Source organism: Megalobrama amblycephala, linkage group LG12 (genome assembly GCF_018812025.1).
Source record: "Megalobrama amblycephala isolate DHTTF-2021 linkage group LG12, ASM1881202v1, whole genome shotgun sequence".
NCBI lineage: Eukaryota > Metazoa > Chordata > Actinopteri > Cypriniformes > Xenocyprididae > Megalobrama > Megalobrama amblycephala.
In genome coordinates this window covers 40138803-40162192 of record NC_063055.1, presented here as the reverse complement: position 1 = coordinate 40162192, position 23390 = coordinate 40138803, and the positions used below count along the sequence as shown (strand labels likewise).

Genomic DNA, 23390 nt, shown 5'->3' with positions numbered 1-23390 from the left:
CTTTTGTACGTTTGACTGAATTGTACAATTGTATTTATTCCCTACTGTCATTTATAATGAAATAATAATAAAATATCATATTATTAATAAAATATTTCAATATTGTTGCTCAATAAATATTATTTTATATAAATATGTTATATTTGGTATTGTGAAAGGGTCCATTAGTGCATAATATGGATTGAGTGAAAGTTACATTAATACACCATTAGATGGCAGCAAACTTTACGAGTGAATGAGTCAGTCAGCCGCAAGAGACTTTTAAATTAATAGGGACTTTTGTTAAGTTGTTTTAGCGCTGTATGTTATGGAAAATTCCCTTGCTGTAAAAAGGACAAACACAAAGATCGCTTTCCTCAGCGGACATTCAAACAGATTTTCATAACGGATATAATATGTTGTATCAGAATTAGGCAATCTCTCTCTCTCTCTCCAGTACTGCACAAAATACAATGAGTTTCAATGGAGGGACTCAACGTTCCTTCGTTATTAGCTCTGAAGTGACGTTTTACAATTAGTAACGGAGGCTTGGTCAAACTGTCAACTTGAGATTTGAATCCATGGCGGAAGGAAGTAGTGCTGCACAAAAGAGGGTTTTAAAGACACTCAGTTGTTATTTCTTATATATTTACACACTCGTGCCGTCGAACTGTTGTATAAACGCAATATCACACGAGTAGCCGTGCGATATGGCTGTATATCAGCACTCTGTGATTACCTAAGGCACTTGGCCTGCTGTTAACGTGTTAACGTATGCGATTAATTAAAATATCCTTAAAGTGTTAAAATAATTTAAAGCAAATAACGCAAATAAATTACTGAAGCATGTGAAACTGCATCATTAATGTAATTTACATCATGGCCAGAAGATTTGCAAACTACATTTCTGAGCTAGCTAAAGCAAACCAGCGTCTCGCTAGTAAAGTTTTGATGGATGGGGATTGTAATCAAAGAAAAGAGGATTGCAGTGAAGTACAGGAGTTGTACAGTAAACACGCGTTAGTCTGTTATATTGATGCACAAACAAACCGTGTATGTGCGCTCTCGATGCACTGATCGCACATTGTATTTATGCAGAGTCAGGATAATGTTTGGATTTGTCATGTGTATATTTCTGTGTGTAGTAAATCTGAATAGATCCATGTACTGTAGCGTATGCAGTCAGGTCAAGACGGTTGGTTTAGGTTTTTTTTGCCATCTATATAGTTCACTCTCTGACAGCATGTGGCTCTTACGGAACAGCAGAAATATAGCGGTTACCCTGGTAAACCACAAAGTCGCTGTGGTTTTTAATAATGCGACAAGTTTGCAGGTATGAAATTTGATACAATACAACTTTTAAAGGCCCTGCGGGGAGCCTGCATGTACTGACCGTGGGGGGGAGTGGCTCGGCATTGCGCTGGGACTGCAGGTGCGTCTGCAGACGTCGCAGTAGAGGAACGCCGTTGCGGCTCTGCCTCTTCAGCGTCCAGTAGCTGTGCAGTCTCTGCATGAACTGACTCTTCCTTTGCACCGTCAGGTTACTGGTGATCTTACTCAACCTAAACCAGAAGACACAACATCACTAGTGCTCTAGAATACCTTCACTTTGCACATTTCATTTGACCATTACATTTCTTAATAAGCAATTAAGTCCCAGAAAAACTTGACGTCCGAAGTCGATGATTAAACAATTCCAAATTTTGCAGTTATATCGGTCGACACCTTCCAAGTGATTTATGAATAAATAATTTTTGATAAAAGCATATATCTTGCGTACTTGTGTGGTGGAATACACGGCACTGACACCACCGGTGCGGCCGCTCTCCTCTCGGCCAGGATCTTTCTGGCCCTTTTCATCTTCAGCCGTGATTTTGCTTTGGCCCTCTTCGCCCGCTCTGAGCTCCAGCCCTTCCCGTCCTCCTCGCCACCTGCAGTATCCTCCTCATCCTCTGCCTCGCCCTCGCTATGGGAGGAGCCCACGCTGGCCCCGCCCACACCTCCTAGCGGCCGGGCGGAGCCAGGCGGTGTATGAATGTCACAGTAGGCCGTTTTGCGCACACTAAACGAAGTCCCGTTTGCGCCGGTTTCACGCACAGGCTCCATCTTCATGTAGAGGCCGGCCTGTTGGGCGCAGGTGACGTGGAAGGCGGTGTAGCAGTTGGCTTTGTGGCACTGGATGCAGGCGCCAGAACCGCGCTGTTTGCAGATGTAGCAGGTCAGCTTCCAGCGGGCAGGAGGAATGTGCTCGATGCTGTCGATGGGCTCCAGGAAGACCGTATTCGCAAAACACACCTGTAAGGAAAGCGGGACATTGTGCGAGGGGAAACAAAACCTGAATGTGTCACAATGCAAAACATTTTCTTGGTAAATCGATCTGTTTAACACCGACACGCTCACCTCTGGGATCCAGAGTGCACACACTACATGTGCCCAGCGCGCGTCGTCTGTCTGCTTGAAAGCGCCGCCCTTGTTGGGGCAGAGGGCGCAGTCCACGGCTCTGGAGGGCGACTGCAGGCAGCGGCGACACAACCACTGGCCCTCGGGGATATAGGGAACGCCATAGCACTCCTGATGCACTGCCAGGTTACACATGTCACAGAACAGGATGACGTTGCTGTTCTGACACTCGCCGTCATTACAGATACAGCACACGGCATCTTCATCGATCAGAGAGCTGGGGTCGCCCTGCAGGAGACGCACAGGGAGAGCAGCAGCATCAGCAATCACGTCTGTGTGTGTGTGTGTGTGTGTGTGTGTGTGTGTGTGTGTGTGTGTGTGTGTGTGTGTGTGTGTGTGTGTGAGAGAGAGAGAATCAATGAGACACTCCAAATGCCAACAGTGATGTATGGAAGCTTAGTTCCACCATGGAATAGAAATATAACAAAGGTATCTAGCAAATCTGACTTTTTTTCCTCAGAATTCTGCAAGCGGTCAGGTCAGGTGTCCATTTTCGACCAATTCTGTTCTGATTTGTTCAATGGGAGGGTCTATGGCAGGTAAATCTATGGGGTTTTTGAGATCTTTTAATCCAATGGACAAAATAAGCTTGTGCAATTTATATATGAACGTGACCAGAGACAACAACGTAGAACATCAGCTTTCGTTTCTGCTCTGACAGCCGCTAGACCAGCCGAACGCTGCCTGCGGAGTCATTGCCTGATAGGGCGGCGAGGCAAAAAGTCAGCCATCTAAAACCCAAAATATGCTTCAGGTTTTACGCAAATTTCGTCAACAAATTATTTATGTTGTACTGTAAGCCTATTTTTGTAGTTTGCACACGCAGGTCACATATGTGCGTTGAATTTGGGCCGAGCCATTTTTTCACAGTACAAAATGAAACAGAGACAGATCATCAACAAAACACTGGTGACTGCAACAATAACAGATGCCCGCATTGACAAGCACTTGTGTGAGAAGATTATAAGAGAGACAACTTTAGTTTAACACCTTAAGCCCTGAGGGTAATTTCAGAGTTTGTTTTTCTGAGTGACACACAAAAAAGTAAAGACTCGTAACTCCAAAACTATAGCAAGGAGAGTCAAAAGGTTGGTATTGTTTGAAAGTAATTTTTTTTCTTTTTCTTTCTCATGCTGAGAAACTGCAAATAAACAGCAAAAAAAAAGTGGGAAAAAAGGGGGAAAATTTACATATCTTTCTAATTTAAAATTTTAATTTAAAATCTCATGAAGGCAATATGGTAGCAGGTTCATTCTTTTTTTGGTGATGTTCCTCTATATGTGAGCTGTATCTGACTCAAATTTCTTGGTGATTGCATGAAGAAATAAAAAAAGTTACAGTATTTACAACAAAGGTAGGCATTTTTAATTTTTTTAATTTTTTTTTTCTGAGTGACATGCACAAAAATAATGACTCATAACTTCAAATCTCTAGCAAGGAGAGTCAAAAGGTTGCTATTGTTTGAAAAACTTTTTACATTTTTTAATAAAATTAAATTAAATTTGGACATTCTCCTACTGAGAAACTGCTGAAAAAGACAAAAGATAAAAGTTTGCTCAAGGGAAATTTAACATATTTCATATTTGACATGCAATAACTCAGAGAAGAAATAAGGTAGGAGGGCAATTCTTTTTTTGATGATGTTCCTCTATATGTGAGCTGTATCCGAATCAAATTTCCTAGTGATCCCATAAAGAAATCAAAAGTTACAGCATTTGGAATGAAGGTAGCCTTTTTGTTTATCATTGGCGCCCCCTGATGGGCATTTTAAAATCGTTTTTTCACATGGAGTAACTCGTGATTGGCTTATTAGATTATGTTGATCTTGGACTCTTTTCAATCGAGAGAATCCACTGTAAGTAATTTTCTACAATGTATGCATGTTTCATAAGTTATAAGCGGAAATGCCAAGTGTTAGCTACATTTTAGTTTTAGTTAGCATCTGTGCGCCTGTGGGGTTTTATGTGTCGTGACTGCATGATCAATATCTTATGATCGTGAGCACAATCAGAGCATGTATCTTGATGTTACAAGCGAAAATGTGACATAAATGCTGCATCGGTTTATAATTCACATATGGGTCTTGCAGGGCTTCATGTACAAAAACTTGCTCAAGCTTAGTCAAAGCCCAAAACAATTATACTTGTTGTATTCTACTCCGTGAGACCTTTCAAATGACATATAACACATGATTTTTTTTTTTTATTATTATTTTAGCAAATAACTCAGCAGTACTCAGGAGTTAATCAAATTTGCTACATTCATTGTAAAGTTCAGACTCTAAGCTTTCAAATGACACCTATTTTGTGATGATATAGGCAGGAGTTTTGAAAAATATGATTATTAATTTTTTTATAGCTAGGTGGCGCCCTCGGGTGGTACACTCCGTTTTAGAGTGATAACTCCGCACTCGTTAAGAGTTGAACAAAATATCTGGATGCATTAAAGCTTTCTAAGCTTTAAAATGATACATATTTTGTGTTATTCCTGTCAGTGGTTGCTTAGTAATTGAATTATTATAATTTTTCGCTTAAGGGGTTAAAAAGAGAACAAAGATGTTTTTTCGTTCATAGCTTCTAAAGAAAAATAGCACAGATGAACAGATGAACAGACACAGATGAAACTTTCTAGAGCGCATGCGTGTTCATGAACACTATACTTCTGAGCACATCTGTTTTATGATCTGTCCTGACAGTGATTATTTTAATAAACAGAATGAAATGAGAGTTATTATTACAAACTGTTTCTTTGCATTTATTTTATTGTCAGTACTTTGCTTACAGGTCACATGGGTTGGGTACTTTATACTGTGTGTGAGGATGACCATGTTTGTCCATCACCACCGAAGACCATTTTTGATCCAAGAAAAACCTTGAACTATGATATGATGTATATCTTTATCAGGGGTAAAAAATACACGGTCATATCGCCCAATCCTGGCATGATATTTCAATATATCAATAAGCAATTGTTTAAAAAGAAGGAAAAAGTTGTCATCGAAATCTGCCGATTTTAGCTAATTTTTTTGTGTATGCCAGTTACTGTCAGTATGATGTTTTGATAATAAAGTTTAAACAGCCCTTTTAAATACATATAAAACAGAGCTGTTTACACAGTCAGATTTAACTTTATTTAACAATATCCTATTTTTATCCATTTAAAACTAGTTTTAACATTTTCTGAAAACTTAAATAAAATGGTGTGTGCACCATTCCACTGTGCTCGGGTGTTACAGTCAAGATGCTGCTAAACCACCCTGTGATCTTCTGGTCTGTAGATGCGCCTCAAGTTCCTCTTTCAATGAGCATCTGTGGGTTTCTTCAACCGTCTTCTGCTCCAGCAGGTAAAAATAGGGCGCCTGATCAGTTAAAGTAACAACACGCTCTCCTCAACAACACATGATGTGATGCTTGCAGACAACACACATGCTCAACTTTAAAGTGCCCCATGATGATATTTTAAAGCTTCCTAATGTTGTTTTGGAGTCTCCTAGAGTAGATTTACATGCAACCAAAGGTCAAAAAACACTTTAACTTGATCTTTTCTCAGTGTCTGAAACGGTTCAATCAAGGATTCAGTCTCTCTAAACCCCTCCTTTCTGAGAGCTGCTCTGCTCTGATTGCTCAGATGACCCAGTCTGTTGTGATTGGTTGAAAACCAAACGCTCATTTGCATATCTGAATCTCAGCTCTTGATTCACAGCGATACGAACAGTAAAGATGGCGTTGGTTTTACCGTATCAATCTCATCAACGTGAGGCAGCTCATCTCACCTTGTTGTGGCTCTCAAAGTAAGACTCCTTCTCCAGCCGGTCCATCAGATACTCGAACACTTCCTGAGGGATGGGCGCCACGCCATCAGCACGACGCCTGTCATTCATGATGTCCAGCCAGATGTAGTCTTCCTCGTCTATATCATACTCCACCTCTTCATCCAGCTCCTCGGCAGACTTATCAATGTACCTGAGAGGAGGAGAAGGACAGGGTTTTACATCAAACCTCACTGCTATTTCCACAAACACTCATCATCATCTGGAGTGATGAAGTTACCTTCGTTTTCTGTGAATGTGTGAGACTTTCAATTCATTAGCCACTATAGGTAAATAACTAGAAGAATAACAAAGTGCAGTAAATGGTAAAACTGGAGTGTTTATAATTAATCTCAGTGATTGACAGCACTCTTTGCTCAGTTTGTTTATAATCCATTCACACTTTGAATAAAAGTTTAATTTCTCATGCTACTAGCCAAACACTGCAACGTTTCTGGATTGACAACTGTAATTAAATGCAGGAGTGGATCGGAAAATGCGATGACTGACAGTGATATAACCATAGCAACAGACGGGACAAAAAATCTGATGTCAGAATAGATCTGTGCGTTAACTCTTGCAATCTAATAGACCTGCCACCTGATCCATGTAATGCGTTTTTGTCCTTCAAAGAACTTGCTTTGTTTGTAGGAAGACTGCACTTTTATCATTTTCATATTTTTATAAACCATATGTATATATTGGTACCTTCATGTAAATATGATTTTAAATAGAGATGTACGATAATAAATTTCTCAGCCGATTATTCAGAATCATTTCTGCAGATACCGACAGTTTGATTTTCTTAAGGAAAATAATCTCTCCCAACTAATGCTGAAACTATACAGGGATCGTCTCATTTGGGACATTACTGTAATATTAGAGGATACACTTTACACCAGAGCACAAACTATTATATTCAACTTCTATTTATTTTCAGATATAATAATAAACACAGAAATGTTTGTGCACAACTCAGTTGCACTGCACATAAGGTCTTCATGACAAATTTATTCAAGCATACATAAATAATTAGCAGTAAATAAGCTCCTCTCTAGTGTTTTTATATCTAACTAATGAACTGTGAACACTGGATAACTTTCCTGAGGTAAATGTGACGTTAAGTGCCATTGCTTATTTCATCGACGTCTTTCCGCAGCTGAAACACTGACTGATCGATTACACGAGACATGATTCATTTCAGTAAGATGATCTGTATCTTCTGATGTTCATTCATGTTTATTTGCTGCTGTAGTAAAGAGGAAGAAAATACTCGTGCTCCACGCTGCCGCTTGAAGGCACTACAGCGATCTGTAACATCACATTTATGAACTTCAAAACAACATTTATTGTTTGACTTTCGTGATAAAATGGACAGAATCTGAAAGCTGAGACTGCTTTTTTCACAACACAAGTAACAGAACCACAGACCTGGCAATCCTGAACTATGGGAAAGCGTGGGGTGGAGAAAGGGTAATGGGATCGGCAAAGGACCTCAAGTCGGGAATCGAACACAGGTCGCCGGAGGTGCAGTTGAGCTATATGTCGCCGCACTAACCACAATTACAGATTTTTTTTTTCTTTTTTCATCAGGGGCAATTTTTTTTTTTACATTTTTCAGAGAGTATGCAAAAACATTAAAATGTGTAAATTTTGGAAAAATATTGAGATGTGAATTTTTAGCTCTATCGCCCAGCCGCTGCAGCACAACCTCACTGACAGAGATCTACACACTCACAATAAATCTTGCATTTACACTGTGTGTGAGTATTTTGTTTATTATGGCAGCGGTCTAGTTTTGTCATGTTGTCTAATCGCAGTATATACTGGGTGCTGCAACAATCAAAACAATCAAAACAAAGAAGGTTGAATGTGGAAAACGTCATGGATTTTCTTTTGAAGCTGTGTAATTACTCATCAACACAAAAATAATTAAAGCAGAAATAAAAGCAATATAATAAAAAATAAAGTCTGTGTGAAAGCAAAATGAGCAATTATTGTTTTTGTTTATGGAATATTGCAGATAAAAATGATTTATCGGTGCACATCATTGTTTTAAATTCATGTTTCTCATAATCTTGAATCAGAATATCTTCCTCTTGCAGCATCTCTTCTCTGATGATGAGGGCGGGGCAACCTGTCACTCACATGAGATCCACCAATAGCAAACCACAACCATCCAATCAATTCCCCATGGACAAAATCAAGCCCCGCCCTACATCTGTTCTTGTTTGAGAAGCGTTTCACTCAGATACACTTCACAATAGAAAAGAAAAGACAAACTCAACTTCACTTTCATGAATACTTTCAATTTTATATTAGTGCATTCCCAGAGTTTAGATAAAAGATTATAAGAGCAAACTTTTTTTTGGAGTAACGAGCACTGCTGGACTGTTCACAGTAAGACCAGGAACACATATTCAAGGGGACCTATAATGCCCCATTTACAAGATGTAATATAAGTCTCTGGTGTCTCCAGAATGTGTGTGTGAAGTTTCAGCTCAAAATCCCCCACAGATGATTTATTATAGCTTGTCAAATTTGCCCCTATTTGGGTGTGAGCAAAAACACGCCGTTTTTGTGTGTGTCCCTTTAAATGCAAATGAGCTCTGCTTTCCAGAAGAGGGCGGAGCTTTAACAGCTCAACAACAACAACAAAGCTGGAGAATCTCACGCAGCCAAAATGAGGATTGTCAGTAACGGTGTTCAGCCTCCCGCCCCCTTTGTTGTGTGTTCTTGGGGGCGGGGTTTATGTAAATTTTAGGGTTAGTGATGTCACTAAATAGGGATGGGCATTTTTCCAAAATATTGTATTAGAATATTTGGGCTCGTAAAAAACGAATATTCAAATATTCGTTTATTTAAATAACATTAAACAATAAGGACGTTATTTTTTTTTTAAATTCATCAAGATTTTGTAACCATTTCTGAACAAGCTTACGATTAGGCAATATACACAGCAAGCTTACATTATATCTTAAGCTTTTCTTTTAGTTCAAAGCATTAAACAATATGTGCAAAAAGAACAAAAGCATTTAAGCTCAAGCAGCGCGAACGAGAAAAACGCTAATAGACAGCGCCAGTTATCGTACAAAACGTTCATAATACACTCGAGTCAGTAACATTATAGGGTATGGTTATCGTTTTCATATTGTTTCACATGTTCATGTTGAGAAAAACAATAATATTTACATGCTCAGGTGAGAAAACGAGACTTTGCAGAAACAAGATAATACATAACGATATGCTGAGCTAAGTTTCTAACAGCAGCTCTTTGTTTTCTGTTCGTAAATGTGTCTCCCTCAACGAAACTTAAAGGAAGCATATGTCTCAAAATCATTTTGCTATCAGATAAGTTATCATCTCGGCTCACTCGGGGGTACAGCTGCTCTTACCTGTCGTGAATGCCGTGATGGACAGCTGTCTTTCCTCTCAGGTGTTTAGATTTCATGTGCTTTCTTTCTTTTTTTTCTTTTTTTTGTGGTGTTGATATTATGATAACTCGGTTTCATTAATTAATTTGATCAAAAGTAATTCCATTGTGTAAGATCATTTTCATCCAAGTAATTCCAAACTTCGCGAGGTAGATGACAACATTATGTGATCAAATAAAATAAAATAAACTTGTTAAACACGCTCCACAGCGCCACCTGGTGCATTTAGTTATAACTGCGAGTTTTAGTGCTCAGGATTTATCATGGATTCACTGCATTTATGGCCAGCAAAGCAACATAGTAAAATTCGAATAGTATTTTTATTTTTCGAATATTAATTACAGGTCGAATATTCGACTATTTGTGCACACCCCTAGTCACTAACCTGGGAAGAAGCTCATTGTAGCCAGACATTTAAAAAATAAAATATCCCTTTGCATTGAACTTTGTGCGTTGTAACTTTGCAGATGTTGTTTATGCTCAAACAGCAACATTACACACTAACTAAAGCTAAAAAAGTCAAATCATAATCAAGAGCCCCTTTAAAGAAAGTAAGTTGGGTCACTTCTCATTTCATGTTGACGTAAACATGCTCCAAACCTCATCACATCTCACGCCTAAAGTAATAAAATCACACACACATGATCTCGATGTTGTTGAACTCTACCTGTAGTAAGACATGGGTCGAGGGGGCGCGTCCGGTCTCTCCTGATCCAGCTCTCGAAACACCACCTCAGGCAGCTTGACGGCCGGCCCGGGCGGGTTCATGTGATGGTGTGAGCCGCTGTCCTTCTTCTTCTCTTTGCTCTTGTGCTTTCCAGTTTTCTGAGGCCCTTTCTCCCCATTGGCCGCAGAACCGTCCAGTCTGTCCTTGCCGATTCCCCCGGCCTCGCCACCGTTACACGCGCCCATTCCCGCCGACGGAGGCTCTTCGGCACCGCTGTCCTCCTCCGAGACCACATCCAGGTTGTCAAAGATGCTGATGCGGTGAACCCGGCCGCGGATCTCCAGCTCCACCATCCGCTGCGCTTCGGCGTAGGTCATGGTCTCTCTGACGGGCGAGTGCGAGCGCTCCGAGCGTTCGGCCGGGCTGCCCGGCGTCGCCGCTTGCCCGGGAGCCCCAGATCCCGTGCTGGAGTCAGGGCCGTCGGCGGAGCCGGGCAAGCTGGAGCGAGGAGGACGGCCCTTGCGCTTCTTCTGCGGGCTGCCCTGCGGCGGAGGCGGGTTGTCGTGGTCATAATGGTACAGGTGGTACTCGATGCCGCTGTAGCTCTTGTAGACCTTACGGCAGCTCTCCACCGGACACTCGTAGGGGGGTTTGGTCGCCCGGAGGTTGTGGCAGAATGTCTTCACGTCAAAGTCCAGCCCCATGCCGTCAATGCTCACGACAGGTCCGGCTTACATCTGTGAGGACGACAAAAACACTGCAATTACTTTAGTATAGAGCTTTTCACAGAACAAAACAGTTGGCTATTAAATTACACTGTAAAGTTGTAAATGAAACAAAGATTATTAGACTCTTATAAGAACATCCTACTTCAAAATTTCACCTTTAAAGGTGCAGTATGTAAGATTTCTGTCCGCTAGAGGTCTATTCAAATCAAAGGCGTAGCTTGATGACGGCATGTTTGAGCGCAGAATCTTGGGACATCATCTCAACGGATGGTACAAAAGAATAGGGATTGGAGTCGGGCAGAAATCATGTTCATGGATGCGATCATTAACGTTACTGTAGTATGAAGCAGAGCAGGAGCGAGTGTTGTGGAGCTGAATGAGGAGCTGGAGCGATTGATCAACACACGCCTCACGAGCAGCGGGACTTTTATTATGACACAGTCGCTGACGCCGCTTCCGCTTTTCCGGTCATGAGTATGAGGTAACACAGCTCTGTTTATCATATTAGATACATTTGAGTGTGTTGAAAATGATGTTATAACGTTACTCTGTGCGTTCGCTCGGCGGCTGCTGTGAAACACTGTTACACACTGCAGTAAGATAGATCGATTTTACAATATCATATTAAATGCTGGATGGCTTGTGTTGATAAATGGCATGCAATTGATTTTAAAACGTATTGTATGATGGAGAAAATACTGTATTACTGTTACTATTAGGGCTGCAAGATATATCGCACGATACGAAAAATAACATTGAACTTAAACGCGATTCTTAGTGCGATTATGAAAATGCAAAGGCACAGCTCTGACAAGCCACGCATTAAATAATCGCAGCCTTTGCCATATCGCGTGCGATTTTATCGTGATAAATCGTGCAGCCCTAGTTACTAAAACTAAAGCTGCATCTGATTATGCTATGTTAGCTACTTGACAAAACAGTGTTTTTCTCTGAGGCATGGTAAAGCATGATACTCGCAAAAAATTAAGAAAATTAGATTTAAACAATAAGACTAAACGTGTTGAGCTATATAACAATAATTAGTTTATAAATATATCAAAACAGTTGTTCCCTTGTCTATTAAAACATGTAAATATTAAAGCATCTTTGGTGTTTCCATGGTTTCTACTAAATAAACCGGAAACCGAGGGTAACGCGGGTATGACGCCATTGACAGGCGACTCCTCACACGTCCCGCAGCCTTGGTTAACATTGCAATTTTCTCACGATTTACAAATAGTTGGAAACATTTGGGATATTGTAAGTACTCAAGTGAACAAAATATACAGTTTTTGGATATTTTACTGCAAAAATCTTACATATTGCACCTTTAATTCAATGTTACTTGGTGACTCAAAATTACTAGTAATTTCATTGATTTCTACACCAGAAACAACAGCCTTGAACTGAGTGAAGTGAAGCTGTAAGCTGTATTTCCCTCCATCTGATCTCAGTCTGTTTACTACAAAACCTGCACTGAAATTCAATGTAACTCAATCACAAAAAACTACAGACATGTTCCCATCATATTTTGACATGTACCGTAATTACCACAGTCATTTACAATGTATTTACATGAGAAAACTTCACACAATGTACCATGGTAAAGGTTCAAAAACATGGTAAATCCGTGGTAGTTTGTGTTAGTGGCTGACTGAAAGCAACCCCGCCTTTCCTGTGCCAATGTGCAGAGTATATAAATATGATCATGTGAAATATGAGTTTATACATGATAATTTTACACACAAACACATCTCTAACAGGTGAAAGTGTTTTGTCGTAAACACTTACTACTCCAGAGTCCGCGGCGGATTTCACGCTCACTCCGAGAATGAGAATTCACACCGAGATGAGTTTAATTCACAGCAGGAGAGTTTGAGCAGAATTAATAGATGCTTTATGAATTCTGATCATCACACTGAATAACACCAGGAACTGAAGCTACGAACAAAGGGGCTACCGCGCGTCCCGTGTCCGCACATTCACCAATCCTCCACACTACAACCCGCGATTTTAAACGTATTTTGGCGATAATATTTCTCATTCGTAACATACAGTCGGTTAACGCAGATACTTGAAAAAAATCAATCAGAACTCTTCATATGTCCTTGATTATTTTTCTGCTTCTCTCTATACTGACGAATCAGCCGTCGGTCGTCACGCGGTTGCCCGCTGCGTCTGACCATTTAGTATGCGAGTAGAAAACAAATAATGCTGCAAGTAATATTGGACTACTGCTATTTTAGCTGTAATATTTGGATTGTTTATATAGGATAAAGCTTATTTGCTCCGATTCATGGGCATTACAGCGGAGCGAATATGAATATGGGTGTGTGAACGCTTTGCATCAGATATTTGAATGCGTCGCAGGAGTGCAGTGACCGGTGCAGACCTGCAGAGGGCGCCGCTTCACCTACAGTAACAAATAAACATGTTTACCGCTGTTTGCTTAAAGGGATAATTCACACAGAAATTAAAATTCAAGTTATTGTTATTAAAGGTGCAATATGTAATATTTTTGCAGTAAAATATCATAAAACCACTAGGCCAGTGTTATATATTTTGTTCACTTGAGTACTTACAATATCCCAAATGTTTCCAACTAAATCGAGAGAAAAAAGCATTTTTAACCAAGGCTCCGGGACGTGTGAGGAGTCGCCTGTCAATCGCGTCATACCCGCGTTACCCTCGGTTTCCGCTTTATTTTGTAGAAACCATGGAAACACCAAAGACGCTTTAATATTTACATGTTTTAATAGACAAGGGAACAACTGTTTTGATATATTCATAGACAGAAAACTAATTGTTGTTATATAGCTCAACACATTTAGTCTTATTGTTTAAATCTAATTTTCTTGATGTTTTTGCGAGTACCATGCTTTACCATGCCTCAGAGAAAAACACTATGAAGACATGAATATACTTGTGAAGTAGCTAACATAGCATAATCAGATGCAGTTTTATTTTTAGTAACAGTAATACAGCATTTTCTCCATCATACAATACGTTTTAAAATTAACTGCATATCATTTATCAACACAATCATCCAGCATTTAATATGATATTCTAAAATTTCCGGTAGATAAGAAGATAGATCGATATTAGTCATAGTAAAACATGGTACTCATGGTAAATCAAGAAAATGAGATTTAAACAATAAGACTGACTGTGTTGAGCTATATAACAATAATTACTTTTCTGTCGATGAATCTATCCAAACAGTTGCTCACCTGTCTAATAAAACACAAAATATATTAACGTGTCATTGGTGTTTCAGTGGTTTCTTCAAAATAAAACCAGAAACCGAGGGTAACGCGGGTATGACGTCATTGATAGGTGACACACGGACGCGGCTCGTGTCCTGGTTAAAATTGCTTATTTCTCTGGATTTAAACACTCTTGGAAACATTCGGGATAATTAAAGTACACACGTCAACAAAATATATAACACTGTTCTACTGGTTTATGGATATTTTAATCCAAAAATCTTACATATTGTGCCTTAAAATCTCTTTGATCCTTTATTTAATTTCTTTAAACAAATAGACCCCCCCCCCCCGTTCAAGACATGGTCACGGCCTTGGCTCAACATGAGGGGGATATGACATCCCTAACTCCATGTAGTGTCATTGCAGTGTCTTATTCCGCCCCCTTGTTATTCCATTCCTTCCCTTGTTATTGTTTCACCTGTTCATTATCAGTTAAATCCTTTACTCTCCTAATTAAGCCGGGGACACACTTAACGACTAGCTAAAACATGCTCCTGGAGAGCTACCATCCTGCAGATTTCCACACCTGAACCAGCTAAGCAAGGTGTTCAGGTTTGCTTGATAATTACAGACAGGTGTGTTGGAGCATGTTGGACCTGAAGTCTGCAGGACGGGAGCTCTCCAGGAGCAGAGTTGGACACCCCTGAGCTAAAACATTCTAAGACTGAGCTCAACACACAAAGACTGTTTCCTTCGACTGAAGCAGATTTGAATACTTTAAACACCAACTGAACTCAACTGGCTCTGACTCGGCGTGTTTGGGCATGATCAGTCCTAAGTATCAAATTACATTCATAATCGGCCTTACAATTGTTAAGCGTGTCCCCGTCTTTAGTGCCCTCTCATGTGCTGTCAAGCGATTATCCAGTCTCGTGTTTTGCCGAGATTGAATATTTTTCCAGTTTTGCTTTCATCTTTTAGGTTTTGTTTTCTCTACTACCCTCCTGTTTCCCAGGCGGTTCCTCACTGCATTCAGCCCCAGTCTCGCTCTCGATCTCTAATCACGGATCTCCCCAGTCTCTGGCCTGCTTCTCGCTGTCGCCTGCGTGCCGCCTTGTTCCTGTACTTCAGTCATTGCGTGCATCTCCGGAATTGTTCCTGTCTGCTCCTGCCTGGATTACTTACTGTTTTTTGCTTTTTTTGAACTTGAAATTCACTGTAGCCTCGTTCAGACTGTCAGTCCAAAACCGATTTTTGTGCATATCCGATTGTCTGAACAGCCAAAAACCACATGAAATGCGTTTCGAGCTACATTCATGTGTGGTTTGAATCCTATTCAAATTGCATTTCTGGAAATCCATTTCTGTCTGACTGCTCTGATCGGATTGTAAAACGTAAACGTCAGACATTTTTATAGGAAACATGCTGAAAGTCACTGCAGAAACAAGGCTGTGTTGTTGCAAAGTGCTGGACGAGCAGAAATTAGCAATAGGATATAACTGAGACATGTTTTGAGACCGGGAATCTGATAATTAACAATCCAGCCTGGAAAACCCATTTAGAAGAACCCTGTGTGAGAAGGGCTTATCCCAGAAACGTTTCATTTCTGAAACGCACGTGGAGGCCACTGGAATGAGCTGTTTAATGGCTGGGGCACGTGGCGGCCAGTCAGCGGAGATTTTTGCCACTGTCCTCCGGCACATTTCCAGTAGGTCAAGGTCCGCCTGAGCTGGGGAGGGCGACCCTTCGTTTAACTCTCTGCCTGGCCGGGAGGGATTCGGCTGGAGGAACAGACAAGCAATAGCTCCGTCATCGTCCTCATCCTCTTCTCTTTCATCCAAAGAGTGAACTCAGTTCGGGGCAGCTGCATGACGCAGGGGGCTGTGTTGTCTCCTCCGCTGGTGGCAGAAAAAAAACAGGGTCTCCATTATTAGCGGCCACAAGACGCACTCTTCTCTCTAGCACCCTTGATGGGAAGAGAGAACAGTGAGGACAGCACTCGGGGTTGGCGAGTGCTGTCACCCCGCGTGTCTCACCCCAAGGCATGCGGTGGACAAACCACCTTTCTGAAATCTCAAAGTCGCTTTACAATATTATAGTAAATAAACATGACAGGAGACAAAGAAACAATACAGATAAAGTGAGATAGATAACATAATAAACTGAGGTAGATAACATAACATACGTTTAAACAGATCTTAAAGTCAGAGATCAGAGAATTGATTTTCTGTTTTTCTTTTGTTGTTTGGTTCATATTAACAGCAGATACAGCAGTAGATACATATATTACGCTGCTGTCACTTTAATACACAGATCTAATATACACATGTGATTTCTTTCCCTGCTGTTTACATTCACAGACATAACCAACTGCGTTTATGTGAACTTTGTGTGTTTTTGACAGTTTAAGCTCAATAAGAAGTGAAAGAGAACTTAGTTTAACACTCACAGGATGCATCTGACAGACAGCTTTCTGAGTGTGTGGTTTAGATGTGTGCGCTTAGAAAACCATATATCAGAGGTTTAGACTGTTATGGCTTTAAAATGCATGCAGATAATAAACTTTCATGATAATGAAGAACTGCAATGTCATTGTGGAAGGTCGAACCAAGACTCTAGACACTGTCAGACACAGAAACAGGATATAATTTGAGGTGAATTGATAACAATATCATCAATACAAGCCGATTTGGAGTTGGTGGGGAAAGGAGCAGCACATTGAGAACGGATGTAACGTTGGGTGTCATCTCCATAGCGATGGAAGTTAAAGCCATGATAACAAATAATGTTACCTAATGGAAGCATGAAGATGATGAAATGTAAAAAGGCCCAAGGACAGAACCCTGGGGAACACTGTGAGAGAAGGGCAGCAGTGGACTTAGCCTGGTGGAGAGAGATGTAATGCTGATGGTCAGACAGGTAGGAAGTGAAGCAGGATAGGGCAGTTCCAGAGAAACATCCTGCAAGTTACATAGCTTAAAACGTCCTCTTCATCATAAACAAAGCATTTATTTAATAAAGCTCCAAAAGTGACTGGATATTGGGGGACTTGTGACATCACACGGGCAAATACATTTGCATATGCCTGCCTCCAGAGCAAGACATCAACCAAAAGTTTCTAAAGTCATTGTAATGACTGACGCTGTCTACGCTGATACAGTATACAGATGTGTTCAGTTTCTGAAGTCATTATAATGACTGACGCTGTCTACGCTGATACAGTATACAGATGTGTGTTCGGTTTCTGAAGTCATTATAATGACTGACGCTGTCTGCGCTGATACAGTATACAGATGTGTGTTCGGTTTCTGAAGTCATTATAATGACTGACGCTGTCTACGCTGATACAGTATACAGATGTGTGTTCGGTTTCTGAAGTCATTATAATCACTGACGCTGTCTACGCTGATACAGTATACAGATGTGTGTTCGGTTTCTGAAGTCATTATAATCACTGACGCTGTCTACGCTGATACAGTATACAGATGTGTGTTCGGTTTCTGAAGTCATTATAATGACTGACGCTGTCTACGCTGATACAGTATACAGATGTGTGTTCGGTTTCTGAAGTCATTATAATCACTGACGCTGTCTACGCTGATACAGTATACAGATGTGTGTTCGGTTTCTGAAGTCATTATAATGACTGACGCTGTCTACGCTGATACAGTATACAGATGTGTGTTCGGTTTCTGAAGTCATTATAATCACTGACGCTGTCTACGATGATACAGTATACAGATGTGTGTTCGGTTTCTGAAGTCATTATAATGACTGACGCTGTCTACGCTGATACAGTATACAGATGTGTTCAGTTTCTGAAGTCATTATAATCACTGACGCTGTCTACGCTGATACAGTATACAGATGTGTTCAGTTTCTGAAGTCATTATAATGACTGACGCTGTCTACGCTGATACAGTATACAGATGTGTTCAGTTTCTGAAGTCATTATAATCACTGACGCTGTCTACGATGATACAGTATACAGATGTGTGTTCGGTTTCTGAAGTCATTATAATGACTGACGCTGTCTACGCTGATACAGTATACAGATGTGTTCAGTTTCTGAAGTCATTATAATCACTGACGCCGTCTACGCTGATACAGTATACAGATGTGTTCAGTTTCTGAAGTCATTATAATCACTGACGCCGTCTACGCTGATACAGTATACAGATGTGTTCAGTTTCTGAAGTCATTATAATCACTGACGCCGTCTACGCTGATACAGTATACAGATGTGTTCAGTTTCTGAAGTCATTATAATCACTGACGCCGTCTACGCTGATACAGTATACAGATGTGTTCAGTTTCTGAAGTCATTATAATCACTGACGCCGTCTACGCTGATACAGTATACAGATGTGTTCAGTTTCTGAAGTCATTATAATCACTGACGCCGTCTACGCTGATACAGTATACAGATGTGTTCAGTTTCTGAAGTCATTATAATCACTGACGCTGTCTACGCTGATACAGTATACAGATGTGTTCAGTTTCTGAAGTCATTATAATCACTGACGCTGTCTACGCTGATACAGTATACAGATGTGTTCAGTTTCTGAAGTCATTATAATCACTGACGCTGTCTACGCTGATACAGTATACAGATGTGTTCAGTTTCTGAAGTCATTATAATCACTGACGCTGTCTACGCTGATACAGTATACAGATGTTCAGTTTCTGAAGTCATTATAATGACTGACGCTGTCTACGCTGATACAGTATACAGATGTGTTCAGTTTCTGAAGTCATTATAATCACTGACGCTGTCTACGCTGATACAGTATACAGATGTTCAGTTTCTGAAGTCATTATAATGACTGACGCTGTCTACGCTGATACAGTATACAGATGTGTTCAGTTTCTGAAGTCATTATAATCACTGACGCTGTCTACGCTGATACAGTATACAGATGTTCAGTTTCTGAAGTCATTATAATCACTGACGCTGTCTACGCTGATACAGTATACAGATGTGTTCAGTTTCTGAAGTCATTATAATCACTGACGCTGTCTACGCTGATACAGTATACAGATGTGTTCAGTTTCTGAAGTCATTATAATCACTGACGCTGTCTACGCTGATACAGTATACAGATGTGTTCAGTTTCTGAAGTCATTATAATGACTGACGCTGTCTACGCTGATACAGTATACAGATGTGTTCAGTTTCTGAAGTCATTATAATGACTGACGCTGTCTACGCTGATACAGTATACAGATGTGTTCAGTTTCTGAAGTCATTATAATGACTGACGCCGTCTACGCTGATACAGTATACAGATGTGTTCAGTTTCTGAAGTCATTATAATCACTGACGCCGTCTACGCTGATACAGTATACAGATGTGTTCAGTTTCTGAAGTCATTATAATCACTGACGCCGTCTACGCTGATACAGTATACAGATGTGTTCAGTTTCTGAAGTCATTATAATCACTGACGCTGTCTACGCTGATACAGTATACAGATGTGTTCAGTTTCTGAAGTCATTATAATCACTGACGCTGTCTACGCTGATACAGTATACAGATGTGTTCAGTTTCTGAAGTCATTATAATCACTGACGCTGTCTACGCTGATACAGTATACAGATGTGTTCAGTTTCTGAAGTCATTATAATCACTGACGCTGTCTACGCTGATACAGTATACAGATGTGCGTTCAGTTTCTGAAGTCATTATAATCACTGACGCTGTCTACGCTGATACAGTATACAGATGTGCGTTCAGTTTCTGAAGTCATTATAATGACTGACGCTGTCTACGCTGATACAGTATACAGATGTGTTCAGTTTCTGAAGTCATTATAATGACTGATGCTGTCTACGCTGATACAGTATACAGATGTGTGTTCGGTTCCTGAAGTCATTATAATGACTGACGCTGTCTACGCTGATACAGTATACAGATGTTCAGTTTCTGAAGTCATTATAATGACTGACGCTGTCTACGCTGATACAGTATACAGATGTGTTCAGTTTCTGAAGTCATTATAATGACTAACGCTGTCTACGCTGATACAGTATACAGATGTGCGTTCAGTTTCTGAAGTCATTATAATCACTGACGCTGTCTACGCTGATACAGTATACAGATGTTCAGTTTCTGAAGTCATTATAATCACTGACGCTGTCTACGCTGATACAGTATACAGATGTTCAGCTTCTGAAGTCATTATAATCACTGACGCTGTCTACGCTGATACAGTATACAGATGTGTTCAGTTTCTGAAGTCATTATAATCACTGACGCTGTCTACGCTGATACAGTATACAGATGTGTTCAGTTTCTGAAGTCATTATAATGACTGACGCTGTCTACGCTGATACAGTATACAGATGTGTTCAGTTTCTGAAGTCATTATAATGACTGACGCTGTCTACGCTGATACAGTATACAGATGTGTTCAGTTTCTGAAGTCATTATAATGACTGACGCTGTCTACGCTGATACAGTATACAGATGTGTTCGGTTTCTGAAGTCATTATAATGACTGACGCTGTCTACGCTGATACAGTATACAGATGTGTGTTCGGTTTCTGAAGTCATAATGACTGACGCTGTCTACGCTGATACAGTATACAGATGTGTTCAGTTTCTGAAGTCATTATAATGACTGACGCTGTCTACGATGATACAGTATACAGATGTGTTCAGTTTCTGAAGTCATTATAATGACTGACGCTGTCTACGATGATACAGTATACAGATGTGTTCGGTTTCTGAAGTCATTATAATGACTGACGCTGTCTACGATGATACAGTATACAGATGTGTTCGGTTTCTGAAGTCATTATAATCACTGACGCTGTCTACGCTGATACAGTATACAGATGTGTGTTCGGTTTCTGAAGTCATTATAATCACTGACGCTGTCTACGCTGATACAGTATACAGATGTGTTCGGTTTCTGAAGTCATTATAATCACTGACGCTGTCTACGCTGATACAGTATACAGATGTGTGTTCGGTTTCTGAAGTCATTATAATCACTGACGCTGTCTACGATGATACAGTATACAGATGTGTGTTCGGTTTCTGAAGTCATTATAATCACTGACGCTGTCTACGCTGATACAGTATACAGATGTGTGTTCGGTTTCTGAAGTCATTATAATGACTGACGCTGTCTACGCTGATACAGTATACAGATGTGTTCAGTTTCTGAAGTCATTATAATGACTGACGCTGTCTACGCTGATACAGTATACAGATGTGTTCAGTTTCTGAAGTCATTATAATGACTGACGCTGTCTACGCTGATACAGTATACAGATGTGTTCAGTTTCTGAAGTCATTATAATGACTGACGCTGTCTACGCTGATACAGTATACAGATGTGTTCAGTTTCTGAAGTCATTATAATGACTGACGCTGTCTACGCTGATACAGTATACAGATGTGTTCAGTTTCTGAAGTCATTATAATGACTGACGCTGTCTACGCTGATACAGTATACAGATGTGTTCAGTTTCTGAAGTCATTATAATGACTGACGCTGTCTACGCTGATACAGTATACAGATGTGTTCAGTTTCTGAAGTCATTATAATGACTGACGCTGTCTACGCTGATACAGTATACAGATGTGTTCAGTTTCTGAAGTCATTATAATGACTGACGCTGTCTACGCTGATACAGTATACAGATGTGTTCAGTTTCTGAAGTCATTATAATGACTGACGCTGTCTACGCTGATACAGTATACAGATGTGTTCAGTTTCTGAAGTCATTATAATGACTGACGCTGTCTACGCTGATACAGTATACAGATGTGTTCAGTTTCTGAAGTCATTATAATGACTGACGCTGTCTACGCTGATACAGTATACAGATGTGTTCAGTTTCTGAAGTCATTATAATCACTGACGCTGTCTACGCTGATACAGTATACAGATGTGTTCAGTTTCTGAAGTCATTATAATCACTGACGCTGTCTTGTCACGGTAGCAAACACGGAGACAAGAGACAGATCCAAATGCAGGTAAGTTTAATGGGTAATCCAATATCGTGAATCCATAAACAGGCCAGGGTCAAATCCAGAGTAGCAGTCCATACAAAAACAGGCACAAAACAGGGAACAAGAAACAACACAGACCGGGAAATGTGAACTGAAAACTCCATAACTAGAACAGAAACCAACAGGGTATAAATAGACAGACACTGATAACATAATACAAGACAGCTGTGAGTAATGAAGTGATCATGAGATAATGAGTCCGGCAGTGCGTTATGGGTAATGAAGTCCACGGGGTGAAAACAAGAGTCCAGGATGGAGTGCCCTCTAGTGGCTGATAGGGCACTCACACTAATGATCATGACATTACCCCCCCTCAAAGGAGCGGCTACCAGACGCTCCACCAGACAAAAAAGAAAAAAAAACAAAAACACAAAAACTCAGGAGGGAGGTGGACAGGAGGAGGATCAGGGGGAGGGATGGCGGGCCAGGTCCAGAGTCCCCAACAGAAGGCCAGGGCGGTGCTGGAGGAACTGACCAGGCGGGCGCCAGCAGGCCTGGAGTCCTGGCCGATTGCCAGGGTGGCGCTGGAGGAACTAACCAGGCGGGTTCCCGCAGGTCTGGGGTCCAGGCTGAACACCAGGGCGGCACTGGAGGAACTGACCAGGCTGGTTCCAGCGGTTCTGGAGTCCTGGCTGAGTGCCAGGGTGGCGCTGGAGGAACTGACCAGGCGGGCACTGGCAGGTCTGGATTCCTGGCTGAGTGCCAGGGCGGTGCTGGAGGAACAGACCAGGCGGGTCTCAACGGTTCTGGTAGCCTGGGCAGAGGTGGCAGGGCAGAAGGCTTGGACGGCGGCGGCAGGGCAGAAGGCTTGGACGGCGGCGGCAGGGCAGAAGGCTTGGACGGCGGCGGCAGGACTAGCCAAGGGTGCTTCGTGGCCATATCAGGGCGAGCGGGCAGCTCGGTGACGGCCTCCGTGGCCGTATCAGGGAGAGCGGACAGCTCGGTGATGGTTTCCGTGGCCAGCTCTGGCTGCTCAGGAGGCAGGGCAAGGCGCTTAGTTGGCGCCGGCAGGGCAAGGCGCTTAGTTGGCGCCGGCAGGGCAAGGCGCTTAGTTGGCGCCGGCAGGGCAAGGCGCTTAG

The 23390-nt window shown here is 41.1% G+C and overlaps 1 protein-coding gene across 2 annotated transcripts in view; it reads right to left on the bottom strand.

Annotated features, from left to right (window-relative positions):
• The window catches only part of brpf1 (bromodomain and PHD finger containing, 1), a 29652-nt gene extending 16203 nt beyond the window's left edge, over positions 1-13449 (bottom strand). Inside the window, exons 1-6 of one of the 2 annotated variants that reach the window (XM_048211164.1) lie at positions 12868-13449; positions 10349-11105; positions 6212-6401; positions 2380-2667; positions 1760-2274; positions 1373-1541 (exon numbers count right to left, since the gene is read on the bottom strand). In XM_048211164.1, coding sequence (XP_048067121.1) covers positions 1373-1541; positions 1760-2274; positions 2380-2667; positions 6212-6401; positions 10349-11052 — 1866 coding nt within the window. In that variant the 5' untranslated portion in view covers positions 11053-11105; positions 12868-13449. The remainder of the gene's footprint in view (positions 1-1372; positions 1542-1759; positions 2275-2379; positions 2668-6211; positions 6402-10348; positions 11106-12867) is intronic. The other variant, XM_048211163.1, reaches the window with a different exon arrangement.
• Between the last annotated feature and the right edge of the window lie 9941 nt (positions 13450-23390).